This window comes from Myxocyprinus asiaticus, chromosome 34 (assembly GCF_019703515.2).
Source record: "Myxocyprinus asiaticus isolate MX2 ecotype Aquarium Trade chromosome 34, UBuf_Myxa_2, whole genome shotgun sequence".
In the NCBI taxonomy this organism is placed as follows: domain Eukaryota; kingdom Metazoa; phylum Chordata; class Actinopteri; order Cypriniformes; family Catostomidae; genus Myxocyprinus; species Myxocyprinus asiaticus.
This window is the reverse complement of record NC_059377.1, coordinates 43117601-43141265: the sequence shown is the minus strand read 5'-3', so window position 1 is coordinate 43141265 and position 23665 is coordinate 43117601. Positions and strand designations below refer to the sequence as shown.

The 23665-nt window shown below is 38.3% G+C and overlaps 2 protein-coding genes across 3 annotated transcripts in view; one reads left to right on the top strand and one right to left on the bottom strand.

The window, feature by feature from the left end:
- LOC127425109 (uncharacterized) overlaps window positions 1-23665 on the bottom strand; it is a 208104-nt gene that overhangs the window by 43386 nt on the left and 141053 nt on the right. The window lies entirely within an intron of this gene.
- LOC127425089 (A-kinase anchor protein 9-like) overlaps window positions 1-23665 on the top strand; it is a 141192-nt gene that overhangs the window by 11731 nt on the left and 105796 nt on the right. The window contains exons 2-6 of one of the 2 annotated variants that reach the window (XM_051670731.1): window positions 11304-11522; window positions 16201-16245; window positions 17672-17725; window positions 19094-19270; window positions 20914-21069. In XM_051670731.1, coding sequence (XP_051526691.1) covers window positions 11304-11522; window positions 16201-16245; window positions 17672-17725; window positions 19094-19270; window positions 20914-21069 — 651 coding nt within the window. The remainder of the gene's footprint in view (window positions 1-11303; window positions 11523-16200; window positions 16246-17671; window positions 17726-19093; window positions 19271-20913; window positions 21070-23665) is intronic. The other variant, XM_051670732.1, reaches the window with a different exon arrangement.

The window sequence follows — 23665 nt, the reverse complement described above, 5'->3', positions numbered from 1 at the left end:
GGTATGACGCAAGACTGAGAGACACGCGGCAATGCAGAAACAAAACAAAGCCATGTGCTCTCACAAGACACAAAACACCAAAATGCCATGAGCACACATCGTAAGACAATAAGGCAATATACGCTCATGCCAACCGACAGACAAGACGAGAGAATGCGTAGCAATGCCAACCAAAGCAATGCCACACATTCCCACACTAGACAGAGCCTGAGCGTGGATCGCATGGTGTTTGCCTCGGTGACAAAACGAGACAGGACACCTGTGCGAGAGTTCGGCCACACACAAACCCGACACCTCAGACCGAAGTGACCGAACCTCAGCACAATGTGAAGACAGCGACCCGGGTGACCCAGGTGCGCAGTGCAACACAAGCGCAACGTGAATCACCTCTGCGGTCGCGAGAGACAGACATAAACAATTGATGTGAGTGCATGCCGCCAAGATGACATAAGTCTAATGCACTCACGCCAATAACTGACAGATCATGGAGCATGAGTGTCCGGATCCTGACACAGACCGAAACCAAACCAGAAGGGGAATTCATGATCCAGACACCATGCTCCGGACATGAAACAAGAAAAGCGCACGGCAGGAAAACCACAAGTGAAGCCGTGCGCTCACAAAGACAGAAGACAGAACACAAGACAGACACAGAACAATGATGTCTCGATCCTGCCACACAAAAATCCAGACTGACAGAGTGACAGTACCGTGTCACTGTCATGCACCAGGATACAAACAAAGACTGCACATTCATAAGAAGTTGGTAGTGTGAATGGACTGTATTCAATGAATTAGAAGAATAGAAATATGGACTTACATTCTAATGCTGGCATTAACTGCATCCTTTTTGAACATGACACACTTCTTTTATACGCATGGAAAATGTGGTTCTCGTCAGGATTTTGTAGGCTCCGTTAAGTTATAGAGAATGTAAGTATTTTTAATCATTTTCATCTACTGACACACAAATCATGGCTAGTATTAACAGTGATTGTTTTGGCACGAACGTCACTTCTAATTTTTGAAAAATTAGTTTATTGAAGCACCAAAATTATTTCTAAATTCAAATTACACCAAACAAAACAAAAATATAATCAAAATATCAAAGTGGTCAGAAATATCATACCAAATCCAAACATTTTACTCTCTCCAACTTCCACTGGCCCCTTTTGCAGTGACTTAAAAATCACTTTACGACAACAGGTGGAAAAATACCAATACAAATTAGATCATAAATAAAATGTTAAATATAAGAAAAGGAGTCACGTAAGAATAACAGTAATTGAAAAATAAACCATGACCTAAATATAGTTTAACACAAATCGAATACATTTTTGTTTCATAAAACGATTACAACAGTGATTGTCAGGGACATCATATTTTATTTATTTTTTTAATATTTAAATAAATATATCCTGTTTTCTCCCAATTTGGAATGCCCAATTCCCAGTGGCGTGGTTACTCACCTCAATCCGGGTGGTGGAGGACAAGTCTCAGTTGCCTTCGCTTCTGAGACCGTCAATCCGCGCATCTTATCACGTGACTCGTTGTGTATGACACCGCGGAGACTCACAGCATGTGGAGGCTCATGCTACTCTCCACGATCCACACACAACTTACCACACGCCACATTGAGAGCGAGAACCACTAATCACGACCACGAGGAGGTTACCCCATGTGACTCTACCCTCCCTAGCAACCGGGCCAATTTGGTTGCTTAGGAGACCTGGCTGGAGTCACTGTCAGGGACATAATTTAATGTTTCACTATATTTTAGAGTTTAGACATGAACTTTATTACTAACTGCTGGTGGAATCTCCAAACTGCAAATGCAGGAACTGAATTTAGACTTTGCGCTGAAAACAGGCCTGCTTTTTTAAACGTCTTAGCGCAATGAGTTATTTCTCAGGAAAATAGAAAATTGTGCTTTGCTTGCAAAAATAGAGCCCCTAGAGCCTTGAACCTTGTGTCCAGTTCCCTGTTTAACTCCAGAACCGTTCCATTATTTAAAATCGATTTTTCCAACCCAGCATGAAATGAAAGCGTTTGTGCATTCATCACAGCTAAGGGCTTTAATTGGGGACTCATTTATGTGTGTGTGTGTTGTGATTGTTGGCTAAAAGCAGTGGTTAACAAGAGTTCTTGCCTTGAGTATTCACACACACACACACACACACACACAAATCCTTTGTTAATCCTGATCAATAGTCTACTGGGATAGTTAGCTCAGCTGATAAACACAGTCAGTCTCACTCAAGTGATATTACAATAAAACCAATGCGAGCTGTATAATTAAACACCTCCTCCACAGTCAGGTATCATGATCTTAATTAACAGCAGCACACGCTCAACATACAGCCTCGTTCTGATTGTCGTTATCGGTTGTCAGTAATTGTTTGGCATTTGACTCATTTCTGATCCAAATGACTGAGGGACATGTGTCTTAATTGAGTTTCCCTGCTATATAATTAAGTTTTTTGTCATTTTGTGTATGTCTCATTTGCTATCATGAAGGGTTCAAAATTATTTACTCATCCTCAAGTCATTACAAAACCCAACACATACAGAGATGTAAGTCTCAGTCTTTTCTTCATACAGTGAAAGTTAATGGTGTCATTCTGCACGTACTGTATCTTTTTATGTATATATATCGGCGTTATATTATACTAGATATTGCCATTAACGCTTTAAGCTCTGAAGGTGTTTTTAAAGATTTCCTGTTTCAGTGGCATACCCAAAATTAAAGGCTTATAACTCGACAAAAAACAAACAAACAAAAAAAACAAGGAGGGTCACATGTTTGGTATCGTCAAGAAAACTTTTTAAAATTTTTAATGATGTATATTATGATACATTCAGCATTGAAACTGCTGAAAAATCACACAAAAATTTGAGCCAAAAAATTTCTTTTTTTGTTATTTTTTCGGATTTTACATTATATATCTCTAGGCGTAAATACGGTGGCTCCAAAAAAACCTGCTTTTGTTTTGTTCCCAATCATGTCAAATGTAGCTGAGAAAAATTTTGTGTTGATACGACAAAGCAATTAAAAGTTAAAGCATTACAAAAATAATTGATGCTAGTGTCCAAAAACATCTCCAAACAAATAAAACATAATTGTGCATAAGAACTAATTACACATGCAAACACAACAATGACTAAAGGTTTGCATAGCATGAAGACATGATTTTAGTAATGAGATTTCACAGAATGAGTTTCATTCTGTGCCATTTGAGTCATCATTGAGTCTGTGTCATGTATTTGGCGCCATCTCCTGGTGGTCATATGTAACATTGTGCTTCATGTGGATTATCTAATGATCTATGCATCTGATTACCTTGTGTGTGGGCTCATTGAAAAGATAATCACCTCCTCTTTGTAATATTATGTGATATTTCATGTTCTGTTTATTTTTCATGAAACTATAAGCGAAAATGCGGCATAAAAGCAACACCAACATAGTTGTCAATGAAATATACTTAGCTATTACTCACTATATTTTTGTCTGAGTAAAACAAATATGCTGGTTGTATTCTACTCTTTAAGAGCTTTCCATCAACATATGACACATGACTATTTGATCAGTTTGATGTTTTTATTGATCGCAATAATATGTACAGTGCAGTTTTTTTTTAATATAAATTATCAAAACGGAGCACTTCTGATTTGTCTGTAAATTTCAAAGCACTTGTTCAGTTTTGGTCATAATGCATACATGCATTGGAAAGTAGAGCTTCTAAGCTTTCAAACAATTCCTGTTTTGTGTTGGTCAAGACAGTAGTTAACCGAGGTTAAATGGTTTAAAAAACAAAAACAAACATGTATATCTGTTGATATTTTTAAAAATAATAGCAGCTGGTATTTTCCCCCTACCGTTCACTGGATGTATCACAAGAACTGTTAAAATGAGGTGTTCTGAGCAAATGTCCAGTAACGGCAGACCTAGATTAATTGAGTCTTTCCAAATAGGCCAAACTGCTGTCAGCGGGGGACGAACACTTCAGGGAGCTGATTAGATAAGCCAGAGATTAATGCCAGCCTCTGTTGGAAAAACAAATTCAATTGGATTTCAAGCTGTGCCATTGTGTTCCTGACTCTTACAAAAAATTTCTGTACAGCTTTCGTGGGTTTTACTCTATAGACTCCTAGATGAGAATACCGTTATCGGCCAGCATTAGAGACACATACTTTCAATATTAAACTAGGAAAATCCATTATAAAAATACAAATTATTACATGTTTAAAACTATGATCATCTAAACAAAGAGTGAAATAAACAAGCCATTACAATATTTATTGTGTGAAAATTATTTCTGTCAGTTTTTCATAAATTACGACTGTCCCACAGTTGTGGCGTCATTTCCAGCACACCAAACAATTTTGCCCCTAATAAAGTTTTTTCAAATGTTAGTGTAGTTGTTAACCAAGTGGACAAAAGTGTCAGTGAAGAGCATGCTTGAGATGAAATATGAGACTAAATAAAGAAAATTCAAGGGAAATATCAAATATTTTTATTCGCCGTCATTTCCAATCAAGCTTCAATTTTGCCAGATTGTGCAAAAACATGTCAAAATATTATTGTGATGGGGAGGAGGGCATGGCCAGGCTGTGAGGATGTACGCCCGGCCCTGAATTGTTCTATCAGCCGGGAGGGGGATAATACGAGCCGGAGGCGCCAGTTCGAGAGAGAGAGAGAGAGAGAGAAACACAAGCGGCCACTGTGTGTCTGTGTGTTTAAGTTGATATATGTCATTAAAAGTTTCATTGACTGCTGAGCTGGTTCCCGCCTCCTCCTTGTCCATCCTTACCCGTTACAATTATTTAATTGTGTGTATTTAGGATTCATAAAATGTTAGCTATGAAATTAGACTTAGCAAGTTGCCTCCACTTCTGAGACAGTCAATCCGCGCATCTTATCACGTGGCTCATTGTGCATGACAACGCGGAGACTTACAGCATGTGGAGGCTCATGCTACTCCCTGCGATCCACGCACAACTTACCACACGCCCCATTGAGAGCGAGAACCACTAATTATGACCATGAGGTGGTTACCCCATGTAACTCTACCCTCCCTAGCAACCGGGCCAATTTGGTTGCTTAGGAGACCTGGCTGGAGTCACTCAGCACACCCTGGATTCGAACTCGTGACTCCAGGGGTGATGGTCTGCGTCAATACTCAATAATTTATTAATAATTTTGCACTGTTTATATTATTGCAATCAGTAAAAACATCAAACTGATCAAATAGCCATGTGTCATATGTTGTTGGAAAGCTCTCAAAGAGTAGAATACAACCAGCCTATTTGTTTAACTCACAAACAAAAATGTAGTGAGAAATGGGTAAGTATGTGTCTTTGACAATTATGTTGGTGTTGCTTATTTGCAGCGTTTTGGAAAAATAAACATAGCATAAAATATCACATACCATTAGAGGAGGTGATTATCTTTCAAACTAGGTAATCAGATGCAAAGATCATTAGATAATTGACACAAAGAACAATGTGCACACAGCATCTGGCTATCTGGCATCTGGCTGAAAACAAGTTAGATTTCCTGGATCAGATGACGTCATTGGAAATAATATAGCATCATTCAATGCTAAACCAATTGAATTGGGTTCAGATCGGTGCACAAATCATCCATATTTAGGCAGAGAGACATGTGATTGGTGACTGTTACATATAGCCACCAGGAGATGGTGCCAAATACATGAAACAGAATCAATGATGACTCTAATGACACAGAATGAAACTCATTCTGTGAAATCTCATTATTAAAATCATGTCTGCATGCTATGCAAACCTTTAGTCATTGTTGTGTTTGCATGTGTAATTAGTTCTTATGTACAATTATGATGTTTTTTTTTATACATTACTGTCTAAGCAGTCTATGTGTCATGTGTTTTTACAGCTGCTGTTCTTTGTAAAGTTGTTTTGTTTCTCAAATGGATCTTTCTAGGCCTGTCACGATTATTAAATAACCATCTGATTATGGTTATTTGATCTAACTGCTGTTATCTGAGACAACCGTGATTTGCGATTATTGGGCATTCATATTCCAATCACATTTTGATGCTCAAATAAGTGAATTTTAAGCGAATATACTGTTTAAATGCCAAGAACGGTGCGTTTGTGGTCATTCAGTTGAACTCCAAGTCTGAGCATCACTGAGCCAACCAGATCCTGTCCGGAAGAGCACGTGAAGTGCTCTGATGCACGCACTGTCAGCGGAGGCTTGCACCAAACTCCAGCGAAAATATAAACAAACAAATATAAACTTTGATATAGTGAATGCAAAGTGCTCCGGTTTCACTTTAAACGATTGTGTAATGCCTAATGTTCCTGGTTCATACACGCTGTGTTAATGGCACACATTGACACAGAGGAGGAGACGCACGCTTACTCTATTTCTGTGGTGAGATGAAATGATGAAACTAAATCTCAAAGGTTTTGCTTCATGACAAATTAGGGTGGGTTTAATCAGAGCATTAAAATAATGTGTGAAAGTGAAGAAATTAGGAAAGAAATATTTTACTGTTGCATAATATAACTATAATAAAACATGTATAAAAATATTTTATTTTCTATTTAAAAAATTATAAAATATATGAGTTCAAAAAACAAGTGTTTAACTAAAACTAAAGTTGACCAAAAAGAGAGACATATTTTAAGTATTTAGAAATATTTTGATATTTAAAACATTATTTTTCATGTCATTCATACGTTTTTAAGGCCTTAAAAGGAAATCATAGTTTATCCCTATTTTATTATTTGATTTATATATTTCATTAAAGGTGTATGAAGCACACATGCAGAAAAAAAGCACACCTTAAAAAATATTACAATTTATATGACAATTAATCGTGAAAGCCTGTAACGAGACAATCGTCACAGACCTAAAACAGACAATTAACTGTTACAATTATTTGTTTGACAATTAATCTTCAGCCAAATGTCGTAATCGTGACAGCCCTAGATCTTTCCTACGAGTCCTCAGTGTATTCTAGACACTCATATACAAACCCTGCTGTTCTGATCCCACAGGACGCCACAAAACTAGTTTGACTGCATGTTGAGTTCATCTTCATATTGACTGTCACTTAGCACAGATATCTCATTAGTGCTCATTACTGTAATGGACATACATGTGTGTGAATGCCTTTTTGACTTGTTTATATAAATAATGTAAAAGCCACATGTAGAATTACTGCTTGATTGCCATGGTTACCGCACAAAAGACTTTCTCGAATCGTCTGTAGAAAAATTATTTAAGAATTAGAACAATTATGAATATAATGGAAGTGGTTAAAATTCATGATTTAAAAGGTACAATGAATTATATGAGATTCAGTGGGATAGAAGTAAATGGCACTGTCCCTTATAAGCCCACTTTGCAAAAAAAGTTATATTTATGGCTTATTTAACACAGAGCATCAATGCCTAAAGATACATTCTTAAAGTTTTTCAGTTCATGTTGTTATCAGCAGTTTTTTTTATTTGTTTTTGTTGTGACCATCACTCATCATCCTTTACTAGCTGCAGATACTCATGAAAAATACAAACATCTCTTCAAATCAAGAAAATTAATCATTTCATGTTGCATTTGATTTATTAACCTCTTAATTTTAAATTGTTACAGATTCTCAGCCAGTCCCATCATCATGTTCTAGAAAAATAGCATCTTTGGAGGTCTTCTCAAACAGCAAAGTTTTGATGAGACTTCTGCAGTGACTGCCAGACACTAGCAACTAGAGGTCGACCGATAGTGGATTTTGCCGATAAACCGGCTGATAGTTTTTAAAATTGATTTATAGAATGTTTAAAAATGTTCTTAGTCTTTCCTTATTGTGACAGGCACAGACACAGAGGCTACAAGAGTCCAAAATAAATAAAATACCAAATGCAGTAATGACCAGAAAAAAAAAAAAAGATTTGATGTCTAACGTGGAACTTTTAAATATAAACAAGCCCAAAATACAGCGGAGACTCTTATTTTGAAATGATGGTGTCTTGGCACCATTACAATGCTCTAAATGTATTTACTAAATCTTTATGTAGCCTATATATTTCACCAGCTGAAGTTTAATGAGGAATAAGGTTTATTATTATTCACAAGAAATTAAGTTGGAGACACAATCACATTTTTTCATGCTCTCACTTCAATTTAGAACACTTAATTAACTAATAAAAATAACAAAATCTGCATTGAAGTGAGAAATCTGGAGGAATATTGTAATGATGAAAGATTTAGATACATATGATCCTCTCGAGGTGTCAGTGATTGTTTTTATTTCACTTCTAGAGGTCGCTGTTATATTGCCACAGAGGAAAATGGAGAAATAAATTATATATATTCCAAATAAACGATAGTTCCAAAATGCAACTAACAGCACCTATTAATTGGTAAAACTGATATATTGCAGAAAGCCGATAGTTCCAAAATGCAACTAATGGCACAGACGATTAATCTGTAAAACCAATATATTGCGATAACCGATAGTTTCAAAATGCAACTATGTGGTCAACTATCGGGACCGATTAATCTGTAAAACCAATATGTTGCCGATAACAGATAGTTCCAAAATGCAACTAACGGCACCGATTAATCTGTAAAACTGATATATTGCCGATAAGCGATAGTTAAAAATGCAACTATCAGCACCAATTAATAGGAAAAAAACTATATATATTGCAGATAACGATAATTCCAAAATGCAACTAACGGCACCGATTAATCGGTAAAACTATATATTGCAGATAACGATAGTGCTAAAATACAACTAATGGCACCGATTAATTGAAAAAAAAAAAATATATATATATTTTATTTTTTATTTATTTTTTTATTTTTTTTATTTTTTTTCACCCAATTTGGAATGCCCAATTCCCAATGTGCTTTTAAGTCCTCGTGATTGCGTAGTGATTCGCCTCAATCTGGGTGGCGGAGGATGAATCCCAGTTGCCTCCGCGTCTTAGACCATCAACCCACGCATCTTATCACGTGGCTTGTTGAGCGCGTTGCCACGGAGAAATAGCGCATGTGGAGGCTTAACGGCATCCACTGCGGCATCCGCGCTCAACTCGCCACACGCCCCACCGAGAACGAACCACATTATAGCGACCACGAGGAGTTTACCCCATGTGACTCTACCCTCCCTAGCAACCGGGCCAATTTGGTTGCTTAGGAGACCTGACTGGAGTCACTCAGAACACCCTGGGATTCAAACTAGCAAACTTCAGGGGGCCTGGGTAGCTCAGTGGTAAAATACGCACCTCCTCTAACCTCCTCGTGGTCGCTATAATGTGGTTCGTTCTCGGTGGGGCGCATGGTGAATTGAGCGTGGTTGCCGCGGTGGATGATGTGAAGCCTCCACACGCGCTATGTCTCCGTGGCAACGCACTCAACAAGCCACGTGATAAGATGCGTGGGTTGACTGTCTCAGACGCAGAGGCAACTGGGATTCGTCCTCTGCCACCCGGACTGAGGCGAATCACTATGCGACCATGAGGACTTAGAGCGCATTGGGAATTGGGCATTCCAAATTGGGAGAAAAAGGGGAAAAATCCCAAAAAAACCCCCAAAAAACTAGCGAACTCCAGGGGTGGTAGCCAGCGTCTTTTACCACTGAGCTACCCAGGCCCCCCGGTAAACCGATATATTGCCAATAACCGAAAGTTTTAAAATGCAACTGTGCGGGCAACTATCGGGATGATTCATCTGTAAAACCGATATATTGCCAAAAACCGTTAGGTCCAAAATGCAACTAATGACACCGATTAATCGGTAAAACCGATATATTGCAGATAACCAATAGTTCTAAAATGCAACTGACACGGATTAATCGGTAAAACCGATATATTGCCAATAACCGACAGTTCCAAAATGCAACTAACAGCACCGATTAAAACCGATATATCGGTCTACCTCTACTAGCAACATCTAGTAATCTCAAATAATATAAAAAACTAAAAATATGATTGGCTTCAAACTAAAATTGAAATGCTAATAACACCCTTGTGTATGTTGTGAAACAAATAATTTCTCTCATGCTTTCAGTCTTTTTTTATATTTCAATAGGAATAGGTTCACTTCCACTATGTCATAGTATAGTATAGCATGTCATATACTGCATGACATTGATGTAATTGTTTGACATGTTATGTTAACCATGGGTATATTTAAATTTGCCGTCTCAGAGGTGCCATTTTGTACACCGACTGACCCAAGCTCATATATGTGTCTGCAAGAAAAGGACAGACACTTCTGTACTTAGTATTTATACTTTTTAATTAATGAAAACCACAAGATCTCTGTGAAATAAATCACAGTTGAAATGTGGTTTGTGTTCAGAGTCTCAGATGAAAGTGGACTAGTGTTCCTGCTGAAGTGCTTCTCTTACACAACAGGTTTCTCTCTCAGCTGCTGTTTTTGTGGCATGTACGGGTGTGTGATCAGTTACAGACCATGTTGTTCTGTGTCTGTCAGTTATTATGTTTGATGTTCAGTTTGATTCCTGTATGGCCAGATATCTTTTGCAACATGAGGAGCATGAAATGTCTTCGACAACACTTTTTACTTCTGTAGTGTGACTTATTTCTGAATGAACTAAATATTCAACAAGAAAAAACATGTAGAAATCCATTAGGAATTGATTTGATGGTAAAAATAAATAAATAAGAAAGCTAAAAATACATTTGATTCTTTGATATTACATGCACTGATGAATTGGTTAAAAATAAGACCCCAAACATGCAGTAAGAAAGTAAATATTCAATTTTGATTTCATGTTGACTTTAACCTTTAAACTTGCATTTGGGTTAATAAACATAATCCTGCACTCAGGTGAGCTTCTCACACACTGTTATCTTTAATCCTGACAGTAAATCCTGTTCCAACCCTAGTAAAAGAAACATTTGATCATGTTTGTGTTGTCAGGATCCCCTTTTACCTTCATTAAGTGAGTTATCATTCTCACAGTTTATAAACGGATCGATATTAAGCTGCCGTTTCACCATATACAGTTGCATATTGAGGAAACGGATGTTTGTTGTTGTGGGAATCTGTCACATTAATCCTGTTAATGCAAATGTAAAGTATTTACAGTTACAGCACAGGAAGGTGTTGATCACAAGTCCAATATCACTGCCAAATGACACATGATTCGCCTCAACTTCACCAAACTGTGTCGCATTACTGTAGGTCTTCTAACATCAGCTGAAATATTTCACATAAATCCAGAAATTATGGGAACTGATGGAATAGTGGATTGTGTTGATGTGTTTGGGTTTGGGTTTTCCAGCTGGCCGAGTACCGTCAGAGGAAAGCTCAGTCTGATGGACAGAAGAAGCAGAAGAAGAAGAAGAAAAAGCCGGAATCTGAGGTGGAGGAGCGTGTGAGAGAGGAGCCAGGGGAAAATAATGGAGATCAGCCCGAGGGAGAACAGAACACTGTGTTTTCAATCTCAAAGTCCCTCCGTAGTGGAGAAACCGTCACACACAACCAGATGTACACTATAGAGGTGAGCAATAATATGAGCTATTAAGACGTTGGTGTCTATTGCTCATTGGTTTACAAAGATTTGTTTCAGTATTTTGTTTGACATTGTTTTTTGGGGGATTTTTTCCCCTTTATCTCACAATTTGGAATGCCCAATTCCCAATGCGCTCTAAGTCCTCGTGGTGGCGTAGTGACTCGCCTCAATCCGGGTGGCGGAGGACGAATCTCAGTTGCCTCCGCGTCTGAGACCGTCAATCCGCGCATCTTATCATGTGGCTTGTTGAGCGCGTTACCGCGGAGACATAGCTCGTGGAGGCTTCACGCTATTCTCTGCGGCATCCACGCACAACTCACCACGCGCCCCACTGAGAATGTACCACATTATAGCGACCATGAGAAGGTTACCCCATGTGACTCTACCCACCCTAGCAACCGGGCCAATTTGGTTGCTTAGGAGACCTGGCTGGAGTCACTCAGCATGCCCTGGGATTCGAACTAGCGAACTAGCGAACTAGCGAACTCCAGGTGTGATAGTCAGCGTCAATACCACTAACTTATTGTTTTTAATAATGCTCAATACATGATCAGTGTGAGAGTTGAGCAGAGTAAAGCTGGCAGTGGCACTGTTGTGTTTGTGTGAATGCTCAGTACTGTGTGTGTGTGTGTGTGTGTGTGTGTGTGTGTGTGTTGGCGATGTGGTTTGTTTCTGTAGGCTGTTGTTGTGGAGAAACTGCTAAAAACTGATGTTTAAAGGTGAAGTGCACCGAACAGAAACAGAACATATGGAAGCCCAAAAAGGCCATTGTTGACATTAACCGAAACAAGACAAATAATAAATAAAAAATAAATGATTTTATAGCAATTCACGTGCATTGCAAGCCTCTACAGAAAGAATTGCCATTGGCTAGTAACGTTTTTGACAACATGTAAGCGTAATGTAACTGAAAACTGAAAAAGATATTAAGAAAACCGAGAAGGGGGCATCTTCACATATATAAAGTATTCATAAATATGACTTCACGCGTTAGAATATGTGAGATTGTACATTTTATTATCATATTTCACTTTTTATCATTTCAATCACATTTTAGCTTTTTTAAAAGTACAAATTTCACACTCAATCAATTTGTATGATGTCATAAAATTGCATTTGTAGTAATGATACAAGCTGTTGTCACTGTTTAAAAAAATTCATAAACATTTTTAGCAAAAAATTCACAAGGTTGGAACCTAATAATGAAAATAGAATTCCACATAAAACAATAATTTAATAATTGTATTATAAAAATATTAATTTACTGTGCATTCACATTTTGTTATGGAGTGTAGTGTTATGTATCTACACTCCATACCCCATAATGTCAAAGCAAATCCAGATTTTTAATAGCTTTGAAAATATCACATTGACAGTATTCAGACCCTTAACTCAGTACCTAGTTGAAGCACCTTTGGCAGCGATTACAGCCTCAAGTCTTTTTGGGTGTGATGCGGCAAGCTTTGCACACCTGGATTTGGGCAGTTTCTCCCATTCTTCTCTGCAGGACCTCTCAAGCTCTGTCAGGTTGGATGGGGACCGTCGGTGCACAGCCATTTTCAGGTCTCTCCAGAGATGTTCAATTGGGTTCAAGTCCGGGCTCTGGCTGGGCCACTCAAGGACATTCACAGAGTTGTCCCGTAGCCACTCTTGCATTGTCTTGTCTGTGTCTTAGGGTCATTGTCCTGTTGGAAGGTGAACCTTCGGTCCAGTCTGAGGTCCTGAGCGCTCTGGACCAGATTTTTATAAAGGATATCTCTGTATTTTGCTGCGTTCATCTTTCCTTCAACCCTGACCAGTCCCCCAGTCCCTGCCGCTGAAAAACATCCCCACAGCATGAGATACCACCACCATGCTTCACCGTTGGGATGGTATTGAGCAGGTGATGAGCGGTGTCTGGTTTCCTCCAGACATGACACTTGGAATTGAGGCCAAACAGTTCAAGCTTCATTTCACCAGACCAGAGAATCTTGTTTCTCACAGTCTGAGAGTCCTTTAGGTGCTTTTTTATGTGTCTTGCACTGAGGAGAGGCTTCCATCTGACCACTCTGCCATAAAGTCCAGATCGGTGGAGTGTTGCACTGATGCAAGTTTCTCTCATCTCCACACATGATCTCTGGAGCTCAACCAGAGTGACCATCGGGTTTTTGGTCACCTCTCTTACCCAGGCCCTTCTCCCCCGATTGCTCAGTTTGGCCGGGTGGCCAGCTCTAGGAAGAGTCCTGGTTGTTCCAAACTTTTGGGATTTAAGAATCGATATGGAGATCCTTCAAACGAAGATTGCGATGCATCTGAAAATTTAGATTTTTACCCACACCTATAAAATAGTGTTTATATAAAAAAGTGCATATCAGTGAAAATAATTAGATCTAATAATGTTTTTCATTTAGTGAAAAAACTGTGGGGAAACAGTGATCTGATGACAAAATAAGGGAAGTGGCAGAATATCGGGATCGGTATTGTATCAGCCAAAAATATTCATATATCGTTGCATTCCTACCGAATGCTTGTCTTTCCAGCTTTCTCCTCTTTTGCTCTCTTGTGATAAATAGATTCATGTGCTGGCTGTGTGCAGGGATTAAATAAACGTCTTGATGTTTTAAAGCCCGGCAGGTTTGGGTTGTATTTGCAGTTATAGATGAGTGTGAAATTAGTGGTTGCCCAGGCAACAGACAACTGCGCTTGAACTGGTTAAGCAGCCTGTGAATGTCCTTGCAGCAGTGCTGGCATGATTTCTGTATATTTATCCTCCTCTGAATACACTCATGTGCTTTATCAACAGAAGATTCTCCCACAGTAATGGTGTTTTACCTCCGTCTGTATGCTGTTATTGTACTGTCTTTCTCAATTTTAATTCAGTTTGTGAAACATCCACTACACAGCAGAGACTCAGTCGTCCTCCCTCACATCATACTGACAGCGTTTTCAGTTTTTTTCCAAGGACAAAAATGGTTTAATATGTATATAAGTTTAAAGTGTCTGTGTAACTTCCTCCTGCAGCTGTTGCTGTGGAAACAACACTTGTGAGTGTTACCGAGGCAGAGTCTTCAGAGGAAAAGTAAAGATAAATGCATCACTCAGTCAAAGTACGTGTGTGATTTATCTGAAAAAATAACTAGAAAAAAAGTACAGATTTCTCTTCTTAACACTCCTATGCTGTTCGGTCATTTTTTAACTAAATAATTTTTTTTTAATTGAATAAGAATGGTTTCCTTTAATTGAGCAGAAAAGGACTTGGTGACTTTTCCTCCATTTGCCATCTGAACATAAAAAAAATTTTGTTTGATTCGATAAATCTAAGTGATCGTAAAAAAAAAGCAACACCTTTGGTATTCGCGGTCAAAATTGACCGACCATTGAAAATGTATGAGAAAGACCAAAAAACAGAGCAACACAAACATTTTCTCAGATATGTTTTTTCAGGGCCTGGCTACCACCCCTGGAGTTCGAATCCCAGGGCGTGCTGAGTGACTCCAGCCAGGTCTCCTAAGCAACCAAATTGGCCCGGTTGCTAGGGAGGGTAGAGTCACATGGGGTAACCTCCTCGTGGTCGCTATAATGTGGTTCGTTCTCGGTGGGGCGTGTGGTGAGTTGAGCGTGGTTGCCGCGGTGGATGGCGTGAAGCCTCCACACGCGCTATGTCTCCGTGGCAACGCGCTCAACAAGCCACGTGATAAGATGCGCGGGTTGACGGTCTCAGACGCGGAGGCAACTGAGATTCGCCACCCGGACTGAGGCGAATCACTACACGACCACGAGGACTTAAAAGCACATTGGGAATTGGGCATTCCAAATTGGGAGAAAAAGAAAAAAAAAAAAAAAACAAACAAACAAAAAAAAAACTAGTTTTTCGGAGCCACCTAATTTATACCCAGAGATATAGAATATCAAATAAGAAAAAAATAAAATTTTGGCTAAAACATTTTTTGTGATTTTTTTTTTTTGTTTTTGTTTTTTTTTTTCAGCAGTTTCTTAGGCTGAGAGTCTCAGAATGTATCATAATCTATATCATTAAAACATACAACTATACAAGAAAAAGTTTTCTTTATAGTGATCCCAAACACAGTTTTTTTGCTGAGTTATAAGCTTTTGGGTATGCCACTTGAACAGGAAAAAAAACACCTTCAGATTTTAAAGGGGTAAATGTTAATATGTTATGATATGTTGTAAATCAGTCCATCTATGGGATAAATGAATGGAATTTTTACTTCTGCAACCAGAATGTTGCGCTCTATTGGCCAACCTGCTCTAATCATCCAATGATTAAACCAATTCAGTCGACCACTACTCTTAATATGTCATTAAAGCATCCTTCCTTAAGGATGGGTGGGTGGGTATGTGGACTGAATTGAATATATAGGTCAGACACTCATACATGGATCCACATCGGTGTAATTAGCCATGTTCCTCTCAATAGAGACACAGCTGATGGGGTGATGTGACCGGTGATGATAAAACACATTCTGAAGCTTCTGCTCTCTTTGCTCATTATCATGGTGGGTTTCTGAAAGTACATTCAGATCTATCGACTCACAGCTTTCATATCAAGATGGTTATATTTTAAATCAGTGTCAGTCTTGATTAGTCACCCTGAATGCTTTGAATGTGGAACAAAGTAGAAATTAATTTCACATGTGACCTTATTTTGTTTTCTTTTTTTTTATAGCAGGAGAGTGAGGTGTCCACGACGGCAGAAGACTGCTCCTCTGAGGTAAGGTCAACTAGATGTTCTTCAAAAGACAAGAGACTTGTTTGTTTCTTTTATTCACATCTTTATTCCTAAATGTGCTTTTTTATTCTCAGGCTGAAGTTGAGTGTGTCACATCTCTTCAGTGTTGAATCTGTTTTCTACAGCCACAGTTTTCTTGTTTTAATGTCTCAAGGGACTTCACTTTGCTTGTAGAGGGTTTAAGATGCGGCAAAACACAGAAATTCACAAACTGTCAGTGTTCTGTGTCCTCTCGAGCACTCGAGCTGAATGCACCATGTGACCTGCCGGTTGCCAGGCAGTGAAATCTTAAAAAGACCTGCCTTAAATTTCTAACTGGCCTCAAAGATGCCCAAGTGCCCTTCACAACAATGCCACCTACATGTACTGTTGTTTCACCAGCGTAATGAATTATTAGAATTGCATGGACATTTATAGCTTTACTCTGGTGCATTTTTGGGCTCATCATTCACACATACTGTGGACTAATTGCAAAAAATTGGTCTCAGTCTAATTTTCAGTTCAAGCATCACCCTCATTATTTCATTGAATATCTCGGCCTCTGAGTGGACTAGAAGCTCGATCTAGGTGTCATTTGAAAGCTGAGATTTGCAATGATGTTTATCATCAATATTCAAACATATGATTTGTTTTGCATGCTTTTCCTTCTGGAAGACATATTTTATTCTGGACTTCTTAGAAATCTCCCTAAGGTAAAAGCAGATATAACGTTTTTAGCTATTTGGGGTTTACAGCAACAGTTATATTTCACTTTGTGATTCTTTTGAAAATCTTTTAAACTGTGCTATGAGGGCAACAAAATTAACTATACAGTCACATTCTTGAGAATGAGAGCTTTCATTTGATATATGACTTGTCCATTTAGGTGCTATGTGAAAAACTTTTATTTTCATATAAATATTTCTACCCCATTACCTCTAGGGGGCGCTCATTTTCAACGTGAATGTTTTGAGGACTTATTTTGTTATTTTAAGTAAAATAAATGCAGAAGGGGTGTTGTCTCTGAAAAGTTGAAATTCTAAGCTTTCAAATGATACCTCATATCCCTGACTTATGTATACGGAAAGTTTAACATTTTAAGCGTAAACATTTTTCCTGATATAGCGCCCATTTTGGACCTGCCGGCTGATTGGAGTGCATCTGGACTGTGAGCTGTGTTTCCTTCCACTCCTCAATCAGGCGTGAGCTAAAGTGCTGCTATCGCGTGCCAGCATTAGTGTTTCAAATGATCTCATGTTGCGTTAAATTAGATCAAACGAATATTTGACAACATAAATTGTTGTCGACAATTTTGGTGAATGTTCAAAGTATCACCCAGCACTAGGATAGATTAAAAAAACTTGCCCTGCCTTTTTTACATATATTGTCATAAATGCACTCGTTCATTCATCATGTTGTGAACTGACAGGTAAATGGTTTCAGCGAGAGGACAGAAAGAGAGTTATCGTCCTGTGTGATTGTGGTACAGTAATCTATTTAATAAACCAGTCCAAATTGGTTCAGCAATTGCTTTCTGCATTGTTCTCTCTTCTCTCTTAAAACTCCTGCTTTTGGGAGACCAGATTTCTTTTAATGCACTAGCATTACTCACATTTCCTCCTTTCACCTGCACGTCTGTGGCTCAGCTGGTTTGTGAATATGCTAATGTCAATGGACGCACTATTTTGGCATTTTAATCGCACTCACTGAATTCACACAATGAATGGGGGGAAACGGGGCTGCTTGGCATTTCGCTGGGTGTATATGATGTTGGTGGTGGGGTGGGAGTGTTTAAAGGGCATTTTAGCTGCTACAGGGAATAAAAGATAGATGGAAAGAAAGTTGAAAAGATTGAGATGGAAGATGGAAATCTTATACCCCTTTTCCACTGAAATGGCTCTGGTGCCAGAGAAGGTGCCCAGTCTCGCCCTTTTAAACTTGTTTACACTAAAGAAAATTCGGCTCTGCAACGGCCATATAAACCTGCTCTATATATGAAGTTGAAGTCTATTCAACGTTTATTAAGAGGTATTCTAGTCCTCTTTTTTTTTTTTTACTGCCCCTAATTTTCTTTAAAAAAACCCCACTGACTTCCATTGTAAGTGTCTTCCTAGAACACAGATTTTTGCTTTTTTTTAAAGAAAAGGAGGGACGAATTAAAATAATTTTTTGTGGTAATCAACATTGTGCCACAAATGCTTGTTTTAATCTAAAAGGCAACCACAAATAAATAGACATTTAAATGATCAAGATAAATAGACAGTTAAATATTTAAGTTTGATACCTGTTGGAATGGTAGAGTTACAAAAATATTTTGTCTTTGTCTTGGTTAAAGCTGAAGTGTAATTTACAAATGACAAAAATAAACATTGTTTTCAAACAGCTTTCCGAATACATCTTCCGTGTGCCATTTGAGAAAAAAAAAAAACCCAGATAGTTCCACCCCAAACTCACACCATTTATTGATATGATGTTGCTGTGTCAAGCTGAACGTGTCGTTCAAAGAAATAGGGCTATTTTGGACAGCGTTACATACTGTGCAGTAGCCACAGTGTTTACACTTTTTGTAACTATCAACTTACTGTCTTAATGTCGCTACATATTAAGATGGGATAGGAGAAAATATTTATACTTTGAAGAGATTACACACATCAGTTTTAAAGTCTGAATTGCTGAAAGAGATTAGATGTAAAAATAAGTTTACAAAACTTAATTAGACTTGTAAACAAAGACAGCAAGGTGCTGCTATGCTTTACAACTTTGCTCTCCATCATCAGTACTATTTCGATGGAAAAGGTGTGAGGATAGACTCTCATGACGCTCTGGTTCTAACTCTCGGTCTTTCCTTCAGGAGGAGGATTTACAGCAGTCTGAATTGCACATGGAGCCTGACCTCGAGAGCAGCGGCCCTCAGAGTCGAAAACAGGTCATGGAGGACGAGTTGGCCGCCAAAAACATGGCCATGGAAGAGCTGAACCATGGACTCGAGGAGATCAGAGCTGCGTTTGGAACTGAAGGAGTGCAGCAAGTACGTGTCCTCGGCCCGCTCTTGTTTTATATACGATTGTTTTAACCCTCCTATGGTATTCGGTCATTTTTGACTGAAATACATTTTCCTCATTTAATAAATATGGTTTCCTGTATCTGAGCAGTACAAGACTTGGTGACTTTTCCTCCATTTGCCATCTGAACATACACAAAAATTTGGGCTTGATTCGATAAGTCTAAGTGGTCAAAAAAAAAAAAAAAGCGACACCTTTGGTATTCACGGTCAAAATTGACCGACCATTGAAAATGAATGGGAAAAACCAAAAAACAGAGCAAATTTTTTTATCTGTCAAATTACAAGTCATCTGTTGTTTTCCAGCTGATAACAGCAATCTGACACACTCTCTCTCTCTCTCACACACACACACACACACACACACACACACACACACAAAACACACACAGGTTTACAAATACATTTTTATTATAGAAAGTTTAAAATTGCAACATATTTACTCAGATTCTTCTGTTTTATACTCTAATTGAATTTTCAGACTTTTGCAGTTCATTTCTGTTTCTTAATGTTCCATTTCTTGACATTATTTTGCATTTACTTTGAGTTATTACATTTTTATGTTTGAAATAAATTATTGGTAGAAAAAATCTTATTCTCTGTGTTCTCTTTGTAACACCATGGTCAGGTTTGATTGCAAACATAATGACATAAACTGCAAAAACTGACACTTCAAATCAATTTAAAATGCTAAACTTTGGCAAATAATAGTTTGATGATGTCTAAATATATATCCAAATGCATATCTTGTGATAAAATATAAAATTAGGTTACATCAACATAGTATGTGTCTACAGTTATCTACTGGCTGTTACTGGCATGACATGGTGTTCAAGTCATGTTATTTATATTTTGTTCACCAGATGGCAGCAATCTGCCTCCAATATATCTCACATTCTCATATTTTCTTCATGTTTCAACTTATAGAATTGTAGGATCTGAATTTTTTAAAAAAAAGGAAAAAAGTGCTTTTTTTTTGCATATGCAGATTGGAAATGTTTTAAATATACATGTAAATAAGATGTCATATCATAGGAAAATATCATAAAATCCCAAAAGAAATGCATAATTTTATTGTTCTTACTTCAGGGAAGAAGAAATGATATTATTATCATCATAAAAAAAAAGGGTTTACACATCTGACCCTTCCGGTCAAAAATGACCCCAAATACAAAAGGAGGTGCCATAGGAGGATAAAAGAGCTGAGCTGTGACGTGAGTCATGGTAGCTTAGTGGGTGATGGAGGGTGATGCCTATGCATGACATTGACGCAACCTCTCGGTGAGGGTCAGTTTGTTCTCTGCGTGACTCGACCTGAAACAATATTGAACTTTTTCTCTCGACTTTGACTCTATTAAGCTGCCAAGAAAATCAGTAGCCGTCACATTAAACTACAGGTGAAGTAGTGTTTTATTGAATCACATCCTGTCTCGTGCTGTTACAGTTCTGCACAGGTTTCTCCATTATGTTTTATAACAGCCTGAAATCACCATAACCAAGATTCAACTGACACTCTGTTCTGCTCTGAAAATGCAAAACTTTCACAAATATCTGATGCGCAATGTCAAAGACCATGAAATGACACTTCACATGTTAATTTGTGTCCACAGCTGCAGGACTTTGAGGAAGCGTTGAAACAGAGAGATGAAATTATAACGCAGCTCACGGCGAATCTGCAGCAGGCGCGAGCCGAGAAGGAGGAGGTGATGAGGGAGTTTCTGGAACTGACGAAACAAAGCCAGAAACTGCAGATTCAGTTCCAACAGGTATTAAACCTGCCCTACATATCATCTGTGCTTCATAATTGCTTTTGCTTCAGGATCCAGATTTTACATTGGACATGGAGTGGCGATGGAACCCAACATTTATTGTACAAAAGTAAACACCCACAGATGACGAGGACCAGTGGCAGTATGAAGGTGTTTAACAGCTGGAGAGTTTGTGCTTTCGAACCACCGAAATGAACTCAAAAACACTTTCGTTTTGTGCAGATTTTCTTTGAAATTACCTAAAAAAAAAATTCGATTTCACTAGAAATATATAGGGGCCTTAAGGATTTAGTTGGCTAAAAAAACTGAAGTAGTTCTGTTGTGATATGATAACATACCTTAACAGATGGACAGTTTTTCTTATAATGTATGATTATTCCGATAAACTCTTATACAGTCTTATAAACAATTCCTTAATCTTTTTAGACATAAGACAAGAGTTGTTTAAAATCGCAATTGTATGTATAAATCTATAAAAAAAAAAATTCTCTCCAATTTGGAATGGCCAATTCCCAATGCGCTCTAAGTCCTCGTGGTGGCGTAGTGACTCGCCTCAGTCCGGGTGGCGGAGGACGAATCTCAGTTGCCTCCGCGTCTGAGACCGTCAATCCGCGCATCTTATCACGTGGCTTGTTGAGCGCGTTACCGCGGAGACATAGTGCGTGTGGAGGCTTCACGCTATTCTCTGCAGCATCCATGCACAACTCACCACGCGCCCCACCGAGAGCGAGAACCACTAATCGCGACCACGAGGAGGTTACCCCATGTGACTCTACCCACCCTAGCAACCGGGCCAATTTGGTTGCTTAGGAGACCTGGCTGGAGTCACTCAGCACGCCCTGGATTCAAACTCGCGACTCCAGGTGTGGTAGTCAGCGTCAATACTCGCTGAGCTACCCAGACCCCCATAATTCTATAATATTTAAATAATTAAATAGTTTATATTTATAATGGTCAATGAGTTTGTGATCTAAAATCAGTGAGATTACCTGATCTAAATAGGCATACGTGTGTGTGTGTACATATATAAAAATATTAGGGCTGTCGATCTAATGCGTTAATTCAGTGCAAAACGTGTTAAAAAAAATTGTACGCAATTAATCATGTTCCCGGACCGTAATCAGGAAGATTCCTGAGCAATTCAAGCTTGAAGTACCTCCTGTTTTCTCCAGGTGGCAGTAAGTGAAACTTCAGCTGTATAGGCAACGCACAGCTTATACAGAGAACAAACCAAACCTTCAGCAGACAACATGAGGATGCGTTCTTGCATTCAAAACACAGCTTGATGGAGCGAAAATCCAAACTTAAGATCTCAAGACGTGTTTTTATAAGTATTAAACTACGTTTAACTTGACACAGCGACCTAAAAATGGTATGATTATGACACGACGCAACCGAGACGCTCCAAAAGCATCTGTCTAATATATATATATATATATATATATATATATATATATATATATATATATATATATATATATTATATGTACAGATTTAATATTTATAAGTATGTGTTTGAGTAAAATTAACATTTTTATTTTATTCTATAAAGTACTGACAACATTTCTCCCAAATTCCAAATAAAAATATTGTCATTTAGAGCATTTATTTGCAGAAAATGACAACTGGTCAAAATAACAAAAAAGACCTCGAATAATGAAAGAAAACAAGTTCATATTCATTATTAATCAACACAATACTAATGTTTTAACTTAGAGTTCAGAAATCAATATTTGCTGGAATAATCCTGATTATCAATCACAGCTGTCATGTGTCTTGGCATGATCTCTGCCAGTCTTTCACATTGCTGTTGGGTGACTTTATGCCACTCCTGGTACAAAAATTCAAGCATCTCGGCTTTGTTTGATGGCTTGTGGCCATCCATCTTCCTCTTGATCACATTCAGAGGTTTTCAATGGGGTTCAGGTCTGGAGATTGGGCTGGCCATGACAGGGTCTTGATCCGGCGGTCCTCCATCCACACCTTGATTGACCTGTCTGTGTGGCATGGAGCATTGTCCTGCTGGAAAAACCAATCCTCAGAGTTGGGGAACATCATCAGAGAAGAAGGAAGCAAGTTTTGTTCCAGGATAACCTTGTACGTGGCTTGATTCATGCGTCCTTCACAATGACGAATCTGTCCGATTCCAGCCTTGCTGAAGCACCCCCAGATCATCACCGATCCTCCACCAAATTTCACAGTGGGTGCGAGAGACTGTGGCTTGTAAGCCTGTTCAGGTCACGGTCAAACAAATCTCATAATTAAATAAATATTTTTCTCCAAAACACGTTTGCCACAATTATTGGCACTCCTAGAAATTCTTATGAGTAAAATATATCTGAAGTATATTCCCATTCATATTTTACATTTTTTAGTACACCTGGGTGACTAGGAACATGAAATTGTTCCGCCATGACTTTCTGTTTCACATGGGTATAAATATGAGGTAACACACAGACCAAATTCCCTTAATCATCACTCTTAATGGGTAAGACTAAAGAATATAGTTCTGATGTTCAGAAAAAGGTTGTTGAGCTTCACAAAATGGGAATCGGCTGTAAAGCTAAATAGCTAAAGCTTTGAAAATACCAGG